Raw genomic sequence first — 19,369 nt, 5'->3', positions numbered from 1 at the left:
TTAAGACTTTTAAACTGCTGATTTTAGCAAGTGAAGCTACTGCCCAGAAAAGATAATAGATGCCCACCAGAGCCATCACAAACTCATTCACAACTGCGTACACATATGCAGCCTATATACAACAAAGAGTAACATTGACTGCTAGGGAAGCTCTATGGATACTTAGACTGGCCACAGGAGTAGCGACTGCAGGAGCCATGTTTCTTTACATACTGTACATGATTGCAGCAGATGGCATATACACTCCCTGAAAACGCCCATGACACTCCAGCATTTTTGCTGACACTCCCCGTTACCTCCCCTAATCCCTCTCCTCCCTTCCTCCCCTACTGTTTATCACTATGTGATAAAAATCTCAGTGTGAGCGTGATCACAATGGCACCATAACACATGCGTCATCTGCAGTGCTGCAAGTATGGCGGTACTGGCCAGTACGGCGTACCGGTAAGAAATTCCAAGCCGGTATGCTGTACCGCCGGGCCGTCCACCATACCTGTCTCCTGCTGGTTGCTATGTGAGGGGAGGAGAGCGCAGCGCAGTGCCTCTCCTGCCCCTCAATTCTCTGGGATGGATTGTCTGGTCTCCGGCGGCTGTGGCGCCGGCGGGGTGAATCTCATAAGACATTGGTTTGCTAGCCAATCAGAGCCCGCTGGAGCTGCAGAGACCGGACTTGATGAGCATTGAGGGGCAGGAAAGGTGCTGCACTCTCCTTCCCTCACACAGCAGAAACAAGAGGCAGCGGTGAGTGGGGGGGCACTGTATATCTGGCACTATGGGGTCATTTGAGTATCTGGCACTGTGGGGGCATTTGTATATCTGGCACTGTGGGGGCATTTGTATATCTGGCACTGTGGGGGCATTTAAATATCTGGCACTGTGAGGCAATGTATATCTGGCACAGTGGGGGCTTTTGTGTATCTGGCACTGTGGGGGCATTTGTATATCTGGCACTGCGGGGGGCATTTGTATGTATGGCACTGTGGGACAATGTCTATCTGGCACTGTGGGGGCATTTGTGTATCTGGCACTGTGGGGCAATGTATATCTGGCACTGTGGGGGCATTTGTGTATCTGGCACTGTGGGGGCATTTGTGTATCTGGCACTGTGGGGGCATTTATATATCTGGCACTGTGGGGGCATTTGTACATCTGTCACTGTGGGGCAATGTTTATCTGGCACTGTGGTGGCATTTGTGTATCTGGCACTCTGGGGCAATGTATATCTGGCCCTGTGGGGGCATTTGTGTTTCTGGCACTGTGTGGGCAAATGTGTATCTGGCACTGTGGGGTCATTTGTGCATCTGGCACTCTGGGGCAATGTGTATCTAACATTGTGGGGCAATGTATATCTGGCACTGTGGGGGCATTTGTGTATCTGGCACTGTGGGGCAATGTACATCTGGCACTGTGGGGGCCTTTGTGTATCTGGCACTGTGGGGGCATTTGTATATCTGGCACTGTGGGGGCATTTGTGTATATGGCACTGTGGGGACAATTGTGTATCTGGTACTGTGGGGGCATTTGTGTATCTGGCACTCTGGGGCAATGTGTATTTGACACTGTGGGGCAATGTATATCCGGCACAGTGGGGGCATTTGTGTATCTGGCACTGTGGGGTAATGTGTATCTGACATTGAGGTATTTGTGTATCTGGCACTGTGGGGCAATTTGTATCTAGCACTGTGAGGGTATTTGTTTATCTGGCACTGTGGGGTAATGTGTATCTGACACTGGGGTATTTGTGTAACTGGCACTGTGGGGCAATGTATATCTGGCAGTGTGGGGGTATTTGTATATCTGGCACTGTGAGGCAATGTATATCTGGCACTGTGGGGGCAATTGTGTATCTGTCACTGTGGGGGCATTTGTGTATCTGGCACTCTGGGGCAATGTGTATCTAACACTGTGGGGCAATGTATGTCTGGCACTGTGTGGGCATTTGTGTATCTGGCACTGTGGGGCAATGTACATCTGGCACTGTGGGGGCATTTGTGTATCTGGCACTGTGGGGGCATTTGTATATCTGGCACTGTGGGGGCATTTGTGTATATGGCACTGTGGGGACAATTGTGTATCTGGTACTGTGGGGGCATTTGTGTATCTGGCACTCTGGGGCAATGTGTATTTGACACTGTGGGGCAATGTATATCCGGCACAGTGGGGGCATTTGTGTATCTGGCACTGTGGGGTAATGTGTATCTGACATTGAGGTATTTGTGTATCTGGCACTGTGGGGCAATTTGTATCTAGCACTGTGAGGGTATTTGTTTATCTGGCACTGTGGGGTAATGTGTATCTGACACTGGGGTATTTGTGTAACTGGCACTGTGGGGCAATGTATATCTGGCAGTGTGGGGGTATTTGTATATCTGGCACTGTGAGGCAATGTATATCTGGCACTGTGGGGGCAATTGTGTATCTGTCACTGTGGGGGCATTTGTGTATCTGGCACTCTGGGGCAATGTGTATCTAACACTGTGGGGCAATGTATGTCTGGCACTGTGTGGGCATTTGTGTATCTGGCACTGTGGGGCAATGTACATCTGGCACTGTGGGGGCATTTGTGTATCTGGCACTGTGGGGGCATTTGCATATCTGGCACTGTGGGGGCATTTGTGTATCTGGCACTGTGGGGGCATTTGTGTATCTGGCACTGTGGAGGCATTTGTGTATCTGGCACTCTGGGGCAATGTGTATCTGACACTGTGGGGCAATGTATATCTGGCACTGTGGGGGCATTTGTGTACTGGCACTGTGGGGTAATGTGTATCTGACACTGGGGTATTTGTGTATCTGGCACTGTGAGGCAATGTGTATCTAGCACTGTGGGGCAATTGTGTATCTGGCACTGTGGGGGCATTTGTGCATCTGGAACTCTGGGGCAATGTGTACCTAACACTGTGGGGCAATGTATATCTGGCACTGTGGGGGCATTTGTGTATCTGGCACTGTGGGGCATTGTATATCTGGCATTGTGGGGTTTTTGAATATCTGGCACTGTGAGGCAATGTATATCTGGCACTGTGGGGGCAATTGTGTATCTGGCACTGTGGGGGCATTTGTGTATCTGGCACTCTGGGGCAATGTGTATCTGACACTGTGGGGCAATGTATATCTGGCACTGTGGGGGAATTTGTGTATCTGGCACTGTGGGGGCATTTGTGTATATGGAACTGTGGGGTAATGTGTATCTGACACTGGGGCATTTGTGTATCTGGCACCGTGGGGCAATGTGTATCTAGCACTGTGGGGGCAATTGTGTATCTGGCACTGTGGGGACAATTGTGTATCTGGCACTGTGGGAGCATTTGTGTATCTGGCACTCTGGGGCATTTGTGTATCTGGCACTGTGGGGTAATGTGTATCTGACACTGGGGCATTTGTGTATCTGGCACCGTGGGGCAATGTGTATCTAGCACTGTGGGGGCAATTGTGTATCTGGCACTGTGGGGGCATTTGTGTTTCTGGCACTCTGAGGCATTTGTGTATCTGACACTCTGGAGCAATGTGTATCTGACACTTTGGGGCAATGTGTATCTGGCACTCTGGGGCAATGTATATCTGCCACTATTGGGATCATATATGTATCTGCCCCCCCCCCTCATATCTGTACCATGCCCCCATTTTCATTGGCCATGCCCCATGTTGCATTTGGCCACGCCCATTTTTGGGGCATGCGATGCACACAGTACCTATAAGACATTTTTTCTACTTGCACCACTGGTCATCTGCATAATGTGTACTGGCAGCTCTTCAATGTCATATAACGTGAACTAGGGAACTACTATGGTTCATACAAAAAACAAGGGCACTATTATGTGGCATAACTTTAACAACTGCTGCAGAGAGGTGTCTATCTAGAGCATTGGGACATGGGCCCCTTCAAAATGTTGCTATGGCATAGGCAAACGCAGGGAGGGTTTCCGGTTGCATGGAAACCCCTCTCCTCTTGGCCAGCAACTAGGATTATGACAACAATAGCAAATAGAGTATAATACGATTAGTAGAGCTGCCGCCACAACATTCAGTTTAAGGGACAGAGCGGAGCTGTTGCACATGCACAGTGGTAGCAGCGTCTTCTACCAAGTTTGCTCTGTGTGTGGATTTGAACCCTCAATCAGTGCACTGGACCAGCTAGTAGCTACTAGGTAGAAGAGACAGTAATCTTACAATGAGGTGGAAGAATGTGTGCTTAGAAAGTGTAGTTCTGTCCACTAATGGTTCTCTAATGTTTATATATTTATTCATTATGGGATATTTAACGTTACATGACCACTTATTTTATTTATATTAGTTAAATATGTTTGATACAGCCTATAATATAGACCATTTATAGTGTTAAATATTAACACTGTATTCAGGGGGTCATTCCGAGTTGATCGTAGCTGTGCTAAATTTAGATTCAGAGATGATTCAGAGATGCGGGGGGGGGGGAGGCCCAGCACAGGGATAGTACGCCCCGCATGTCAGTGCCGCCCCCCCGCAGAAATGCAAAAGCATTGCATAGCGGCGATGCTTTTGCATTTTAGGAGTAACTCCTGGCTAGCGCAGCTCCTGCGGCTGGCCGGGTGAACCTCCTCACTGCCCAGGTTGCAGCGGATGCGTGTGATGTCACGCAGCCGCCACAGCCCACCCCCCAACGGTCCGGCCACGCCTGCGTTGGCTGTACCGTGCCCCCTAAACAGCGGCTTAATGCCGCCGTCCAGCCCCCTTCCGCCCAGGCAGGGGCGATCGCTACACTACAACGGCCTTCGGTCGCCCAGCAAGCACTGCGGCGCCGGCGCATGTGCAGATCCGACCCGATTGCTGCACTGCGATAAACTGCAGCGAGCGATCGGGTCGGAATGACCCCCTCAGTACAGTATCCAGTGTATGAAAAGACCAATGTGTACATTAATGTCCAGGGTTGGTACTAGGTTCTTCTACCGCTTGCCAAACTCCTGCACTTGCTCCAATGTACCGCAGAGTGGGAGATTGTGTACTGTATTTAGAAACCCCGCTGTAGAAATCCTGTGTTTGCCAATGCTACGGGGCCTACAAAGCTCTGGCTATGCCACTGAGTGTAGGTCACACTATGTAAATGTACTGAATCAGCAATTACACTATTACATCTTTTTTAAGGCTGAATGGTTATGATGTTGAATACAGTGTTTTCTAATGCTCTATGCAGAGAATAGTATAAACTGGTGCAATTCAGAATATATATACTGTAGCTATTTGCCGTTATATTGTGTCAGATATATATTAACTTTGAATGAATGTGGCTATGATAACAACTCTACAATGTTAAATATAAGAACTATATGAAGCTTATATTAATACCCCTTTCACACAGCCATAAATTTCCCGGGTTAAAACACATGTACGCGCATCAACCCGGGAAATTTCTTGGTGTGAAAGGGTACAGGGACAAAAACCCGGGATTTCTGTCCCTGCCTTTCAACCCTGCAATCGACCAGGGTTGGTCCCGGGATCGTCCCTGGACCCTGGACAGTGTGAATGGTGCAGGGACATGTCCCACCTTCCCGGGTTGCCTCTGCTGATGCTGATTGGCTATTCAGGGCACTTCCTGGTCTTGTGGTTTTTCTGAGACGCCCATTTTCAGAAAATATAGGGCCATCCCGGGTTCAGTATGAAAGGTGCAGACCCGGGATGTCTCGGCAAAAAATGCAGGTGTGAATGGTGCCAACCCGGGAATGTCCCTGCATGAGTCCGTGGCAGAATTCCCGGGTTTTGTCCCTGCATTTCTGGTGTGAAAGGGGTATAAGTGAACACGAATAGCTTAAGAAGCCCAGAGCTGTGAATATCAGGTCACCTTGTGTTACCCTGTAACACTAGAGGAGCATATTCGTGTAATCATAGAAGAATTGTTACAATTCATAAGTTACAAAGAATCTGAGCAAATACACCAGCTCAAACACACATAAGATTATATGTAATACATTTATGAATGAAGACAGTGCACAGCCTTGTTTTTAATCTTTATTTAATAAAATTTTCTTTCTTTTTCGTTTTCTCTTCTTGTTTATTTTCATTATATTTCACTTGCAAGAGCCCTATTGTAGGGCATACCTGTAAAATCAGATATTAGAATAACAATATATGAGAAATGACTAGAATTGACTGAAGTTAAGGTATTTATACCTTTTTAAGGCATATCTAATAAAAGTTGTTTTTACATTTTATTAAGTAGGGACCTTGGGGGTCATTCCGAGTTGATCGCTCGCTAGCTAGTTTTAGCAGCCGTGCAAACGCTATGCCGCCGCCCACTGGGGAGTGTATTTTAGCTTAGCAGAAGTGCGAACGCTTGTGCAGCCGAGCTCTACAAAAACAGTTTGTGCAGTTTCAGAGTAGCTCTGAATCTACTCAGCGCTTACGATCACTTCAGCCTATTCATGTCCAGATTTGACGTCATACACCTACCTAGTAAACGCCCAGCCACGCCTGCGTTTTTTCAGACACACCTGCGTTTTTGCAAACACTCCCTGAAAATGGTCAGTTGACACCCAGTAACTTCTTGCAGCCGTCAGTGCGAAGGAAAACTTCGCTAGAACCTGAGCACAACCACAAAGAGCTTTGTACCCGTACGTAGCGCGTGTGCATTGCGGGGCATACGCATGCGCAGAAATGCCATTTTTTCACCTGATCACTTTGCTGTGAAAATCGTCTGCGAGCGATCAACTCGGAATGACCCCCCTAGTGCACCCTCTTGGTAACTGATTTCCTTTTATCTTTGATCCTTTAGTATATATGCATGAATCAGTGGGTAGCACCAACAACAGAATACATTCTGGTGTTATTACAATAACACCCTGTTTGTGATACTTATCTGTAAGGTCCCTTATTGGAAATATTTATTAAGCACAGCGGAATTTGCTGTGCTATATATGAAGCTGTTAATAGATAATAAATTAATCTTGGTGCAGGATCTCCTTCCATTGTCTATATTGCACACACTTCTATACCTGATGGGACTTCTATATATTTAAGCAATTTAAGTTTTATTGCTACTTCTTTAAATCAATGAGTATAATCTGTTTATGTGACTCTCAGATGAATAAAGATTGCGCTCCCCAGTTATCAAGGCCGGGCCGGATTTAGGGGTGAAGGTGCCCCTAGGCACAACAGTAACAGCTGCCTCACTCCCCTCCACCTTGCCCAATTTATTATTTTCATTAATTGGTTATAAGTATAGATGAGCGGGTTCGGTTCCCTGAGAACCGAACCCCCTCCCCCCCCCCCCCTCCCCCGGCGAACTTCACTACCCGCTCCCCGATCAGAGTCAGGCTCGGGTGTTCCCGTCTGACTCAGAAACCAGAACGAGGCAAAACGTCATCATCCCGCTGTCAGATTCTCGCGGGGTTTGGATTCCATATGAGGAGCCGCGCGTCGCCACCATTTTCACTCTGGCATTGGAGAGTGTAGAGATAGGACGTGTCTCCATCCTCAGTGTTCTGCATCAGTTCAGTGTTAGTGTCTTGTGCTGCATCAGTCCAGTCACAGTGGGGGTGTCCTCTGCTGCCATATGTCCAGTGCTGCTGTATAAGTCCAGTCCAGTGGTGCTGTGTTGTGCTGCATCAGTCCAGTGGTGGTGTCTTGTGCTGCATCAGTCCAGTCATAGTGGTGGTGTCCTCTGCTGCCATATGTCCAATGCTGCTGTATAAGTCCCATCCAGTGGTGCTGTGTTGTGCTGCATCAGTCCAGTGGTGATGTCTTGTGCTGCATCAGTCTAGTCAAAGTAGTGGTATCCTCTACTGCCATATGTCCAGTGCTGCTGTATAAGTCCAGTCCATTGCAGTGATGCTGTGTTGTGCTACATCAGTCCAGTGGTGGTGTCTTGTGCTGAATCAGTCCATTAACAGTGGCGGTGTCATCTGCTGCCATATGTCCAGTGCTGCTGTATAAGTACAATCCAGTGCAGTGGTGCTGTGTTATCCTGCATCAGTCCAGTGGTGGTGTCCCTGTGCTGCTGTATATGTCCAGTGGTACTGCCGTATATGTCCAGCGATACTGCCGTATATGTCCAGCAGTACTGCCGTATAAATCCAGTGATACTAGTGTATATGTCCAGTGGTACTGCCGTATATGTCCAGTGACACTGCTGTATATGTCAAGTGATACTGCCATATATGTCCAGCGGTACTGCCATATAAATCCAGTGATAATGCCATATATGTCCAGTGGTACTGCCATATAATTCCAGTGATACTGCCGTATATGTCCAGTGCTGCTGTATAAGTACAATCCAGTGCAGTGGTGCTGTGTTATCCTGCATCAGTCCAGTGGTGGTGTCCCTGTGCTGCTGTATATGTCCAGTGGTACTGCCGTATATGTCCAGCGATACTGCCGTATATGTCCAGCAGTACTGCCGTATAAATCCAGTGATACTAGTGTATATGTCCAGTGGTACTGCCGTATATGTCCAGTGATACTGCTGTATATGTCAAGTGATACTGCCATATATGTCCAGCGGTACTGCCATATAAATCCAGTGATAATGCCATATATGTCCAGTGGTACTGCCATATAATTCCAGTGATACTGCCGTATATATCCAGTGGTGCTGCCATATAAATCCAGTGGTACTGGCGTATAAATCCAGTCCAGTGATACTGCCATATATGTCCAGTGGTACTGCCGTATAAATCCAGTGATACTGCTCTATATGTCCAGTGGTACTGCCGTGTAAATCGAGTGGTACTGGCATATAAATCTAGTCCAGTGATACTGCCATATATGTGCAATGGTACTGCCATATAATTCCAGTGATACTGCCGTATATGTCCAGTGGTACTGGCGTATAAATCCAGTGGTACTGGCTTATAAATCCAGTGCAGTGATACTGCCATATATGTCCAGTGGTACTGCCATATAAATCCAGTGATACTGCCGTAAATGTCCAGTGGTACTGCCATGTAATTCCAGTGGTACTGGTGTATAAGTCCAGTGATACTGCCATATAAATCCAGTCCAGTGATACTGCCATATAAATCCAGTCCAGTGGTACTGCCATATAAATTCAGTGATACTGCCGTATATGTCCAGTGGTACTGCCATATAATTCCAGTGATACTGCCGTGTATATATATATATACCCTGTTGCAAAGCGGATTACTGAGGCCATAACAACTATGCTGGTGATAGACGTGCGTCCAGTATCTGCCATTAGTGCACCTCTTTTACTTGTTTGCATGATGTGCTGTTTGGGGACTATTTTTTTTATGTGCCATCCTGTCTGCCACTACAGTGCCACTCCTAGATGGGCCAGGTGTTTGTGCCGCACACTTGTGTGGCTTAGCTTAGTCATCCAGCTACGTCATTGCACCTCTTTTACTTGTTTGCATGATGTGCTGTTTGGGGACTATTTTTTTTATGTGCCATCCTGTCTGCCACTACAGTGCCACTCCTAGATGGGCCAGGTGTTTGTGCCACACACTTGTGCCGCTTAGCTTAGTCATCCAGCTACCTCATTGCACCTCTTTTACTTCTTTGCATTATGTGCTGTTTAGGGCCTATTTTTTAAATCTGCCATCCTGTCTGCCACTACTGTGCCACTCCTAGATGGGCCAGGTGTTTGTGCCACACACTTGTGCCGCTTAGCTTTGTCATCCAGCTACGTCATTGCACCTCTTTTACTTCTTTGCATGATGTGCTGTTTGGGGACTATTTTTTTAAGTGCCATCCTGTCTGCCACTGCAGTGCCACTCCTAGATGGGCCAGGTGTTTGTGCCGCCCACTTGTGTCGCTTAGATTAGTCATACAGCCACCTCGGTGCAACCTTTTGGGCTAAAAACAATATTGTGAGGTGTTCAGTGTTCAGAATAGATTGGAAATGAGTGCAAACTAATGTTATTGAGGTCAATCATACCGTAGGATCAAAATTACCCCCAAATTATGTGATTTTAGCTGTGTTTATGTGTTGTTGTTTTTTCAAAAATCATCCACATCCAAAACCAAAACACGAAAGGGTGGTTTCGGCAAAACCAATCCAGATCCAAAAACACGAGCATGGAACCAGAACCAAAACACAAAACATGAAAAGTGCCCGCCGCACATCTCTAGTTATAAGCTCTCATTTAATTATAGCCAATTTAATAGAATAACTAAAAATCCACAGATTTCTTTTAATTTTTTTATGTATAAATATTTCCTAAGTAGAACATCTTACAGGGACAGTCAGTGCATGTCCTACCCATTTTCACTCCAATCAAGATGCATATGGTACAGTACAGTGGAAATACTTTGCAGTTACTGGTACATTTCATGCTGACCGTACCAACACATGCATCCAAATGCCATCCTCAAACAAGTGTCACCCCTAGGCACATGCCTCACGTGCCTAATGGGAAATCTGCCACTGATCAGGGGCAGATTTAGGGGTGAGGGCACCCCTAGGCACAATAGTAACACCCACCCCTCGCCTATTTTATTATTTTTATTGATTCGATATAAGCCATCATTTGATGATAGCCAATTTAATAGAATAAAAAAAGCCACTATGACATTTTATTTTTTATTATGTGTACATATTTACTAGGTAGGACATCTTACAGGGGCAATCAGTGCATATCTTACCAATTTTCACTCCATTCAAGATGGCATATGGTACAGTACAATGGAAATATTTTGCAGTTACTGGTACTTTTTGGGCTGACAGTACAAACACAAGCATCCAAGTGCCACCACCATCCAAGGGCTGCCCCTAGGCACGAGCCTCATGTGCTTAATGGTAAATTCTCCACTGCCAGTTATAGGTTTTTTGACAAATTCCCAGTTATAGCAGTAGCTTCTTACAGAAGACATTTACATTTTTTACCAATGCCTAAAGTATTCAATATTATAAATCCACCCCAAGAAATCTGAGTCATTCACAGATGTCACATTGCCTTAATAGTTTTTCTAGTACTTTGTTCCACACTTCTTCTATAAATACTTCCCATTTATATTGTCAGATAAGCATTAAATTAATTTAGCAACACATTCAGCTGCTGAAACGTAAGAATGAGTCATTGAAATTAACTAGAAGAATAAGGTTAAAGGCAAAATCAAAGTTTTCTACATGATCATAGTCTCTGTAACACTAGGATTTGCCTGAGTGACAGAGGGAACAAAGGAAGTGAATCAGGCAGATTATTATTACTGGGGCTAAATAGAGTGTGGCACCCTTTCTGTAACGGTCTACTATCCTTCCTACTCTTTCCTGCAGATTAATTCAGAAAATACTGTAGATAGAACTAATGAAATTGAATATATTACCTTCTTTATTTCAATATGATGGTTTAAAAGGATTTAAATATACCTGTGATAAGAGGTGTATGCATTTGAACACAGGATATTTTTAATTCCATTAGCATTTTCCCATTTTTGGCACCAGATCCTATGGAATCAGACCTGTAACTATAATATTTTATATGCACACATATTCCGCAGCACTTTACAGGGAATATTTGGCCTTTCACGTCAGTCCCTGCCCCAGTGGAGTTTACAATATATTGCCGAGATTTATGAAGCCTTGGAGAGTGATAAATAGCATGATGATAAAGTACCAGCCAATCAGCTCCTAACTGCCATGTTACAGGCTGGGTTTGAAAAATGACAGTTAAGAGCTGATTAGTTGGTACTTTATCACTGTGCTACTTATCACTCTCCAAGGCTTCATAAATCTGGCCATATATTCCATACCACATGTACATGCACACACTTACACACTAGAGTTAATGTTTTGCCGGGGGACAATTAACCTGACAGAATATTTTTGGAGTGTGGGAGGAAACCGCAGTACTTGAGGAAATCCATGCTATGCATCTCAGCACTGTATTTTGAATTGTCGAATAACGCATTTCAAATTGTGGAACAATTCTTCTTCAAATGTGGATACATCATTATCCAAACTTATAGCCCAGGTTATTAGTGGGGCAACCCGGGTCCAGGTTAAGTGTGAAAGGGTCTTCCCAGGATGTGTTTGTTACCCAGGAAACTGACCCTGGTAGCTACAAGGGTCGTACCCGGCATTGACCCAGGTAACCTGCGGTATGAACAGTGTGACCCGTGTCCGACCAGAGTCATTCTAAAAGCATATGGAGAGCCATATGGAGAGCCAGATCACTGTCAATTGGAGATGATGTCATCTCCAGGTGCTGTCAGAGGGAAGAGCTGGCAATAACCCAGGTTCAGCCTGCAGTGTGAACAGGGTTTCAAGCCACTGTTACACAGCTTGAAACCATTTTCAATAAATGGACATGGTTTTTTTGGTATGAAAGGGGTTTCTTAGATCTTCTCCTACTTCTTCCTTCCTCTCTGACTACCCCCTTTATCACCCACCTCCAAGACCCTGTTGCTTCCATTTCAGAGAACTCCTTAGTCAACTTGACCAGACTCTCCACAACCATCTTTCCATCTATCTTTCAAAATCCACTTCTTTTCTATAGCCTATCCTACCCCAACTGATACTACTTCCTCTGTGCACTACTAGCAATCACTCCATCTCTCACGTTCTTATTTTCTCAGCATTACCTTCTTGTGACAGTCTGTAAGCTATCACAAGCAGAGCCCTCAGTCTACTGTTTGACTTATGTGTGCATCTTCTACAAACTTGTATGTCCTTGTTCTTTTCTATGCATACTTTGGTCTGGTGTGATTTATTATATCAACTATCCAATGCTTTAGAGTACTGTGGTTCCTTATAAATAAAAGATTATGATGATGATAATGTTTACTAGTTGTTATAAAAGGTGATCCTCTTTATGTATTAATGTTTTACATATTTAAGTTGCTACTAACTAGGACCAGGAACCTTGTTTTATTCTTTATGTGATTATTAACCATAAGAACATTGGAGTGTTCACAACAAAGCCAAACACGTCATCAGAAGGCTTACATTATAAAGGTTCTCAGGAAATTATTGGTGTAATTACTTAAGTGAAAACACAGCTGCCTGTAAGATGTCAGTGTCATGACGTAAGGAGTGGAGTTAGATAGTAAAGAAGAAGGGCCCCCAATAGCACAGGAGAGTGTTGGGCACAGAGATAAGCAAAGTTGTGCCAACACGGGCCTGGACACAGCTGATGTGCAAAAATATGAAAAAGCAGCATGAGGTGTCCTCAGTCATGGCCTGCATGCTTGTGTCATCTGCTGCTGTGTCCAAAGATGCAGCATCAGCAGGTGGGTACTAATGGCCCGGGCATGCTGGAGAGGCCCGGCGGCGGACTGGTTTCACCCTCCCTTCCTCATGTGTCAGCTGCCAGCATCCTCTCTCTCCCCAGCAACCAGCACACACTGCATGCTAAACTACAGCAGTCCTCCATTGCCTGCCTGATCAGTGTGAGGGGCAAATGGCGCCCCCTAATGCAGGTGCCGCGTCAGATCGGGCATGTGTTATTTTTAATTTTTTTCTAAAGTGGGTGTGGCCACAGTGTCCATAATTATGCCACGCCCCCTGCATTACCCAGCCTCCCTCTCTACATCGCTGAGCATCGGATCACTTGCATGAACATCAGCCATCTGAATAACCCTCAGGTTACGCAGCATGTCTGGGCTGTTTGCTGCTGGGGTCTGGAAATCTGAAGACGCAGACCCCGGATTTGCCACTCCCAAAAAACAGGAGTGATACGCCACCTTTTTGGGAAGGTTGACTAGCTCAACCCACCCCCCAGCCCGCAAGAGCTGGCAGCTTGTGAATCAGGCCACAGCTTCTGAGGCACTGCATGTGACCATGCAGGAGCTGCTCTGCATATGGTGCAGGTGCCCCACCATCACAGATGTACATAAACCATCAGGTTTACAGTCATTTCTGAATCACACCCATTGCGTACAAATGTAATTACAGTACATGGCAGAACAGGCTATGAGTAGCAAAGTTACAGCAATAGACTCTTTGACTTCCGCTTTAGCTCCATCTTGGACATTTACCAGTTCTGTGTGTTGGGATTGAGGTAGGATTGGGAACACTTACAACTAAATTCTGCCATCTCTAGTTGCAAGGCTGCCAAACTGATGAAAGGCTGTGGTGCTAATTATACTGTACCTCTGTAAGAGACAGCGAGCTTACTGTAAATCTATAACGTACCACGCTGCAACTAAGGCAATTGTACATGCACTGCACAGTGACATAGGGCCTGATCAGAGGAGCATGCACATCCCACTGTGACTGTAATCCCATGCGCAGTGGATTTGCCAAAATATACTAATGCCACAGATGCAGGAATTTGTATTAACCCGCCCACTGACAGCTTCTCCCTTCCACTGCTGGCATACACAGATGCACCATCAGACATTAGTCACACCATCCATCATCTGTGCAAACTAATTGTTGCCAGAGCCACTGTAACTGCGTACACAGACACAGGCTCAGACACGCTCCCCAAAATGGTCGTAACATGCTTGCTTTTCACTCACTCCAGAAATGCTCCCTGTCTGTCATTCACTCTGCGTCCAAGTCTTCGCTGCGACCGCCTTTGAAAATCCAGGTTAGAGTTTATGCAGTTCACCTATGCTGCATGCACAGTCCAAACAAAAAACAAAAATGCTCAGATTCGCAAACGTCGGCGTTGTGTTCACCAGTAAATTAGGCCCATAGATACTGACGTTACATGGGAGGGAGACATCGAGACAGCATAGTCCCACCATAAACTTACCTTTGCCAATTCAATAAGGTTCAACAACAAATACAATGATCCCATGATACACATACATCACTCATTTACCAGGACAGCTCTTATGTTAGCAGTAGAAAAGTTCACGTACATAATATTTTCTTTCCCTTTAATTCCTTATGATCTAATCTGAGGATACTGTACAGTAGTTCATGTTACAGACATAGGTGGAAATCATGGTAAGTGATACAGTAAGTAGGGCTAATGACTCGAGTATTGCTAGTGCATAGGCGAGATGTAACAGCGTCCAAGTTTTCTGGAGGGTCAGCATGCCGCCCGAACTCGGATGTTTTTTTAAAGCGGCAATCATTTACAAGGCATGGTTTTGCCTTGTAAATGATTGGCCCTTTAAGAAAACATCCGAGTTCGGCCGGTATCCCGCACCTCCGGCAAACTTGGAAATTATTAATTCTCGCCTCAAATGTTCTTTTTAAAGTATGGAAATAATATTCTCTGATTTATTTTTGAGTGATCTTGTTCTATGTCTGCTCATATTTGTTTTTTTAAAAGAAGAAGGTTCGTTATACCGTTACAGCAAAACATTTTCACATCTCTCTGTGCTTTTTTTCAGATAGAAAAGAGAAAATTCAGTAAAGATTCCAATTCAACATACTGTATCTTTATGGTCAACAAGCCGTATGCTATAACATGTTCAGTGGTAGCTTTTTACATTCCTTTTTTCTTGATGGTGCTTGCTTACTATCGCATTTACCTCACAGCTCGAGAACATGCCAGACAAATTGGAGTTTTACAACGGGCTGGAGCCCCAGTGGACCATCGACATCAGCATCCTGATCAACATACCACACACAGAATGAAGACAGAAACCAAAGCTGCTAAGACATTGTGCATTATCATGGGCTGTTTCTGCCTTTGTTGGGCCCCATTTTTTATCACCAATGTGATTGACCCTTTCATAAACTACTCTGTACCAGGACAGCTGTGGACAGCATTTCTCTGGTTAGGATACATAAATTCAGGGTTGAACCCTTTCCTGTATGCCTTTCTGAACAAGTCTTTCAGGCGTGCCTTCCTCATTATTTTGTGCTGTGGAGATGAGAAGTATCGAAGGCCTTCAATATTGGGACAAACCATTCCATGTTCAACCACAACTATTAATGGATCCACACATGTACTTAGGTAAGTACGCTTTACACCTTTTAAAAATGTTTATTAGTTGCTTGTGCCAATACATACGAACATTTCGTGCTTTATAGTATACTATTCTCATTGTACTGAATACATAAGACTGTTGATAGCATCATGGTGGAATAATACATCACCATAGCATACCTCCCAACATGAGCCTCTCCAGGAGGGACAAAATTCTCTGCTCCTGGACTTTCCTCTTAATTTAGGATTGCCATCACCTGTGCTGAAACACCTTTCTTACCCAGTAACCTGTTAAACACAGGTGATGGCAATCATAAATTAAGAGAAAAGTCCAGAAGTAGAGCATTTTGTCCCTCCTGGAGAGGTCATGTTGGGGGTATGCCATAGCAAAAGTTTGCTAGGTGGTTGGTGGTAATGCTCTAGCCTCTTTGGGGCAATGGGGGCTTGTATTGGTGATCCATACACAGATCCCATGGCGTTGCACCCCTTAAGCCTCTGTATATCAACTTCAGGATCATTTTCTTTCAAATACGCTTTAGTGATTATTTCTTTATATAGTAATTCATGCCTTGTTACCTTAAAATACTGCTTGTTGGTGTTATCCTATATGATATACAGTTAGTGATTCTTCATAGACAGTTGGATTAACAATGAACAAAGTTTATAGGATTTATTATCTGTTTAGGATCTAGAGTTGTGTTAATATGTTTGTTTGGGGTTTTTTTTCGGAATTTGACTTTACACATGAATATACATGAATATACATATATGAATATACATGAATATACATGAAATGTAGCACATGAGTCACTGTTAAAAGCAAACAATAGGGAGCTACTGTAAAATCTATTAAGAGACAGACTACATATGCAGGGGGTTATACAATTGTAATCTATTAGCACAGGCAGTGAATTGCCTCACAGTTTGTTCAGCCAGACAGAACCAGATGGAACCTGCTGTACAAAGGAACAGTTTCCTGTCTTGTACAATAACTGCTCCTGTGACACACATTTCTAGATACAGTAACATACAAGTCTAAAGGCTGCTACTAGTCTCACTCTGGTTTGGTGGGATCTAGAAACTGAATATGTCAATTTCATTCTGGTGTGAGATTCACGTTTTCTGCAGAGGTTTGCTAACTACAGTATGTGAGCGAAACTCAACACCACACCTTCAGGGCCATCTTAACCGCATTGTAGGCACCGGCCAAAGCAATGCACAGAGGCCCCTATCCACCCAGTCACTGTAATAAATAAAATAAAAAAACATATCTTACCCAACCTGTGGTTTCAAAGCTCCAGAGGCACCAGCCTGTCTATGCTTGAAGGCCCCTAGAAGTGTTGGGCCCTGAGCAGCTGCCCAGTGTGCATATATGTTCAGATGGCCCTACAGACCTTACACTAATCTAGGATACCTCACACTTTCCTCCTGGTCTTTTCCACCTAAAGTGACAATCTTGGATTTGTGTCATATTTTGTAAGGTAATCTGGGCATTAAATTGACAGAAATCCTCCATTTTACAAAATAGACTCCTTCAATATATTAAACTCAACCAATGTATAATATGTTTGACATCTACTGTATTCAGTATTCAGAAAATCTTCTCAATTTGAAATGCTTTTGTCTCAACACCTCCCAGTAAAGGGATGATCTCCTTCCTATATAGCATACTAGCTGAATACCCGTGCTTCGCTACGGTATGAGGATGGTAAATTAGAATTATAGTTGTTTGTTAATTTACGTTGGTTGGAGATCTAGTATATAGGCATATCTTGCTTCCCTGACCCACGTTGTGTAGTGGCCGGACCCCTTTTTATGCTAATCTTGTTTTATGACCCCAGAATAGGCATGAAAGAGAGTAGGAGAAAGCGTCTAGTCCCACCACTCTTTAAGGATCACTGTAGAGAGATAAGGGAAAATATTGCACCTGCTCACTCACAATGTGCATGTTATTGGCATAAATCAATAATCTGAGAGCAACAAAACAACTTTTCTAGATTACACTGATTCATTTAATTTGTGACATTTGTACATTTGTGTGCGACTGAGTTTAAATCTGTGTAAGTAAGACTCCAATGCAGCGGCCATGTTTGGGGTTTTTTTCATGCCAAGTTCCATTGTGCTATATCTGCAGCTTTGCATGTGTGTAAAGCTAAATTCTGTGAAAGTCGCAGCCCAGCATCTCTAGTACACTTTGGGGGGAATTCAAATGTTTGAAAAGATGGTTGGGTGTCTGTTTTTTTCCTGTCTATTAGATAGGAAAAAACAGACACCCAACTGACTTTTCAAACAATTGATTCTCCCCCTTTGAGTGGTATACTGGATCTCTCTCTGAGTGGCTTAGTCGCTATGGGGTCTCATGTTGTATGGCATATGGATGCTAGGTTATGATGACACATCTATAGTATATTCTTCCAGTCTCTGTTCATGTACGAAAGAAAAATATAAGCACACAAAAGCATAATATATGCCCAAGCAACAAAAAAGTACCTTTTGCATCAGCAATGCAATCGCTAACAGCCAATCACAAGTAGTTTGTAATTGCTGGTGGCAGTCCTCATTATCATCACTACCACCACAGAATTTCTGCCTACCATAGAGCACTTGCAAATAATCTGGTTTTGTAGGCATGTAGGCGATTGTGTATTAATCTGCTTCTATTTGCAATTGCATGAACACGCTCTTACTGTGCTTGGTCAATAATTGGAGAAACTTCTCACCCCCCTTCTTGCTGTCCCAGGTGCAGGTGAGACTTACTGCCAGCATCATGAACGTCTGCTTAGGCAGATAATGTATGTGTGCGTCTGTGTTCTGGGCATAAAGGCACTTTTCTCCACATTTGGTGGTCACGTTCCAGAATAACACCTTTCTATCTCCTGTATTATCTCCGCCAAGATGTTGATAAGCGCTCTGCCTAATGAACTTGACAAATTTTAGCTGCTGCAAAATGCTTAATTGCTTAAACATGGAAGCAGCCACCCACCTTGTGTTCCTGCTCTCAGAACTCTGATATGACTTTTGGCACACAGATAGAAATGACTCATCACCAACATAACAGATATAATGGGCCTCCTAGATCTGTGCAGGGATAAATCCAACTAAAGAGTCAGATACGAGAGACATAATATGATTAGATACAACACTTTGGGCTCTATTCATGTATAACCTGAAGTGCAGGACTGTAATTATCACTATAAATGGCATACTATACATCAATATATATATTGATGGAAATAATGGAAATACTATGCACGGCATCGGGATCTATAGTGCGTATACTGCGTAACCATAAGTGTTTTGTCGATTCATTTTCGTAATGTTATATTATCATTTCCATATGGACTACAGTAGAAAAGAAGTTTCCTATTTTATGTTAAAAATCAATAAGCAATTCATAAGTTTGTATTAGCATTTCATATATTTGTATTTCCATTGTGCATTATGAACCGTCCAGACAATATTATCTCTTGTATACATTATATTATTGTGCACAAATCAGGTAATGCCGTAATTGCCTATTCTGTCAGACTTCTGATTTCTCAGGTAGTCACCTGCACCCCAGAAGAGTGGGCTGTTCCATTTTTGAGCGGATGGAGCTAAATAAC

The 19,369-nt window shown here is 44.2% G+C and overlaps 1 protein-coding gene across 3 annotated transcripts in view; it reads left to right on the top strand.

Moving 5' to 3' along the window:
* The window catches only part of HTR4 (5-hydroxytryptamine receptor 4), a 908,015-nt gene that overhangs the window by 654,860 nt on the left and 233,786 nt on the right, over nt 1-19,369 (top strand). For all 3 annotated transcript variants that reach the window (XM_063928019.1, XM_063928018.1, XM_063928020.1), the window contains one exon: nt 15,223-15,791. In XM_063928019.1, the coding sequence (XP_063784089.1) occupies nt 15,223-15,791 (569 nt within the window). The remainder of the gene's footprint in view (nt 1-15,222; nt 15,792-19,369) is intronic.

The sequence above is a fragment of the Pseudophryne corroboree genome, chromosome 6 (assembly GCF_028390025.1).
Source record: "Pseudophryne corroboree isolate aPseCor3 chromosome 6, aPseCor3.hap2, whole genome shotgun sequence".
NCBI lineage: Eukaryota > Metazoa > Chordata > Amphibia > Anura > Myobatrachidae > Pseudophryne > Pseudophryne corroboree.
This window is presented reverse-complemented; position numbering and strand designations above follow the sequence as displayed.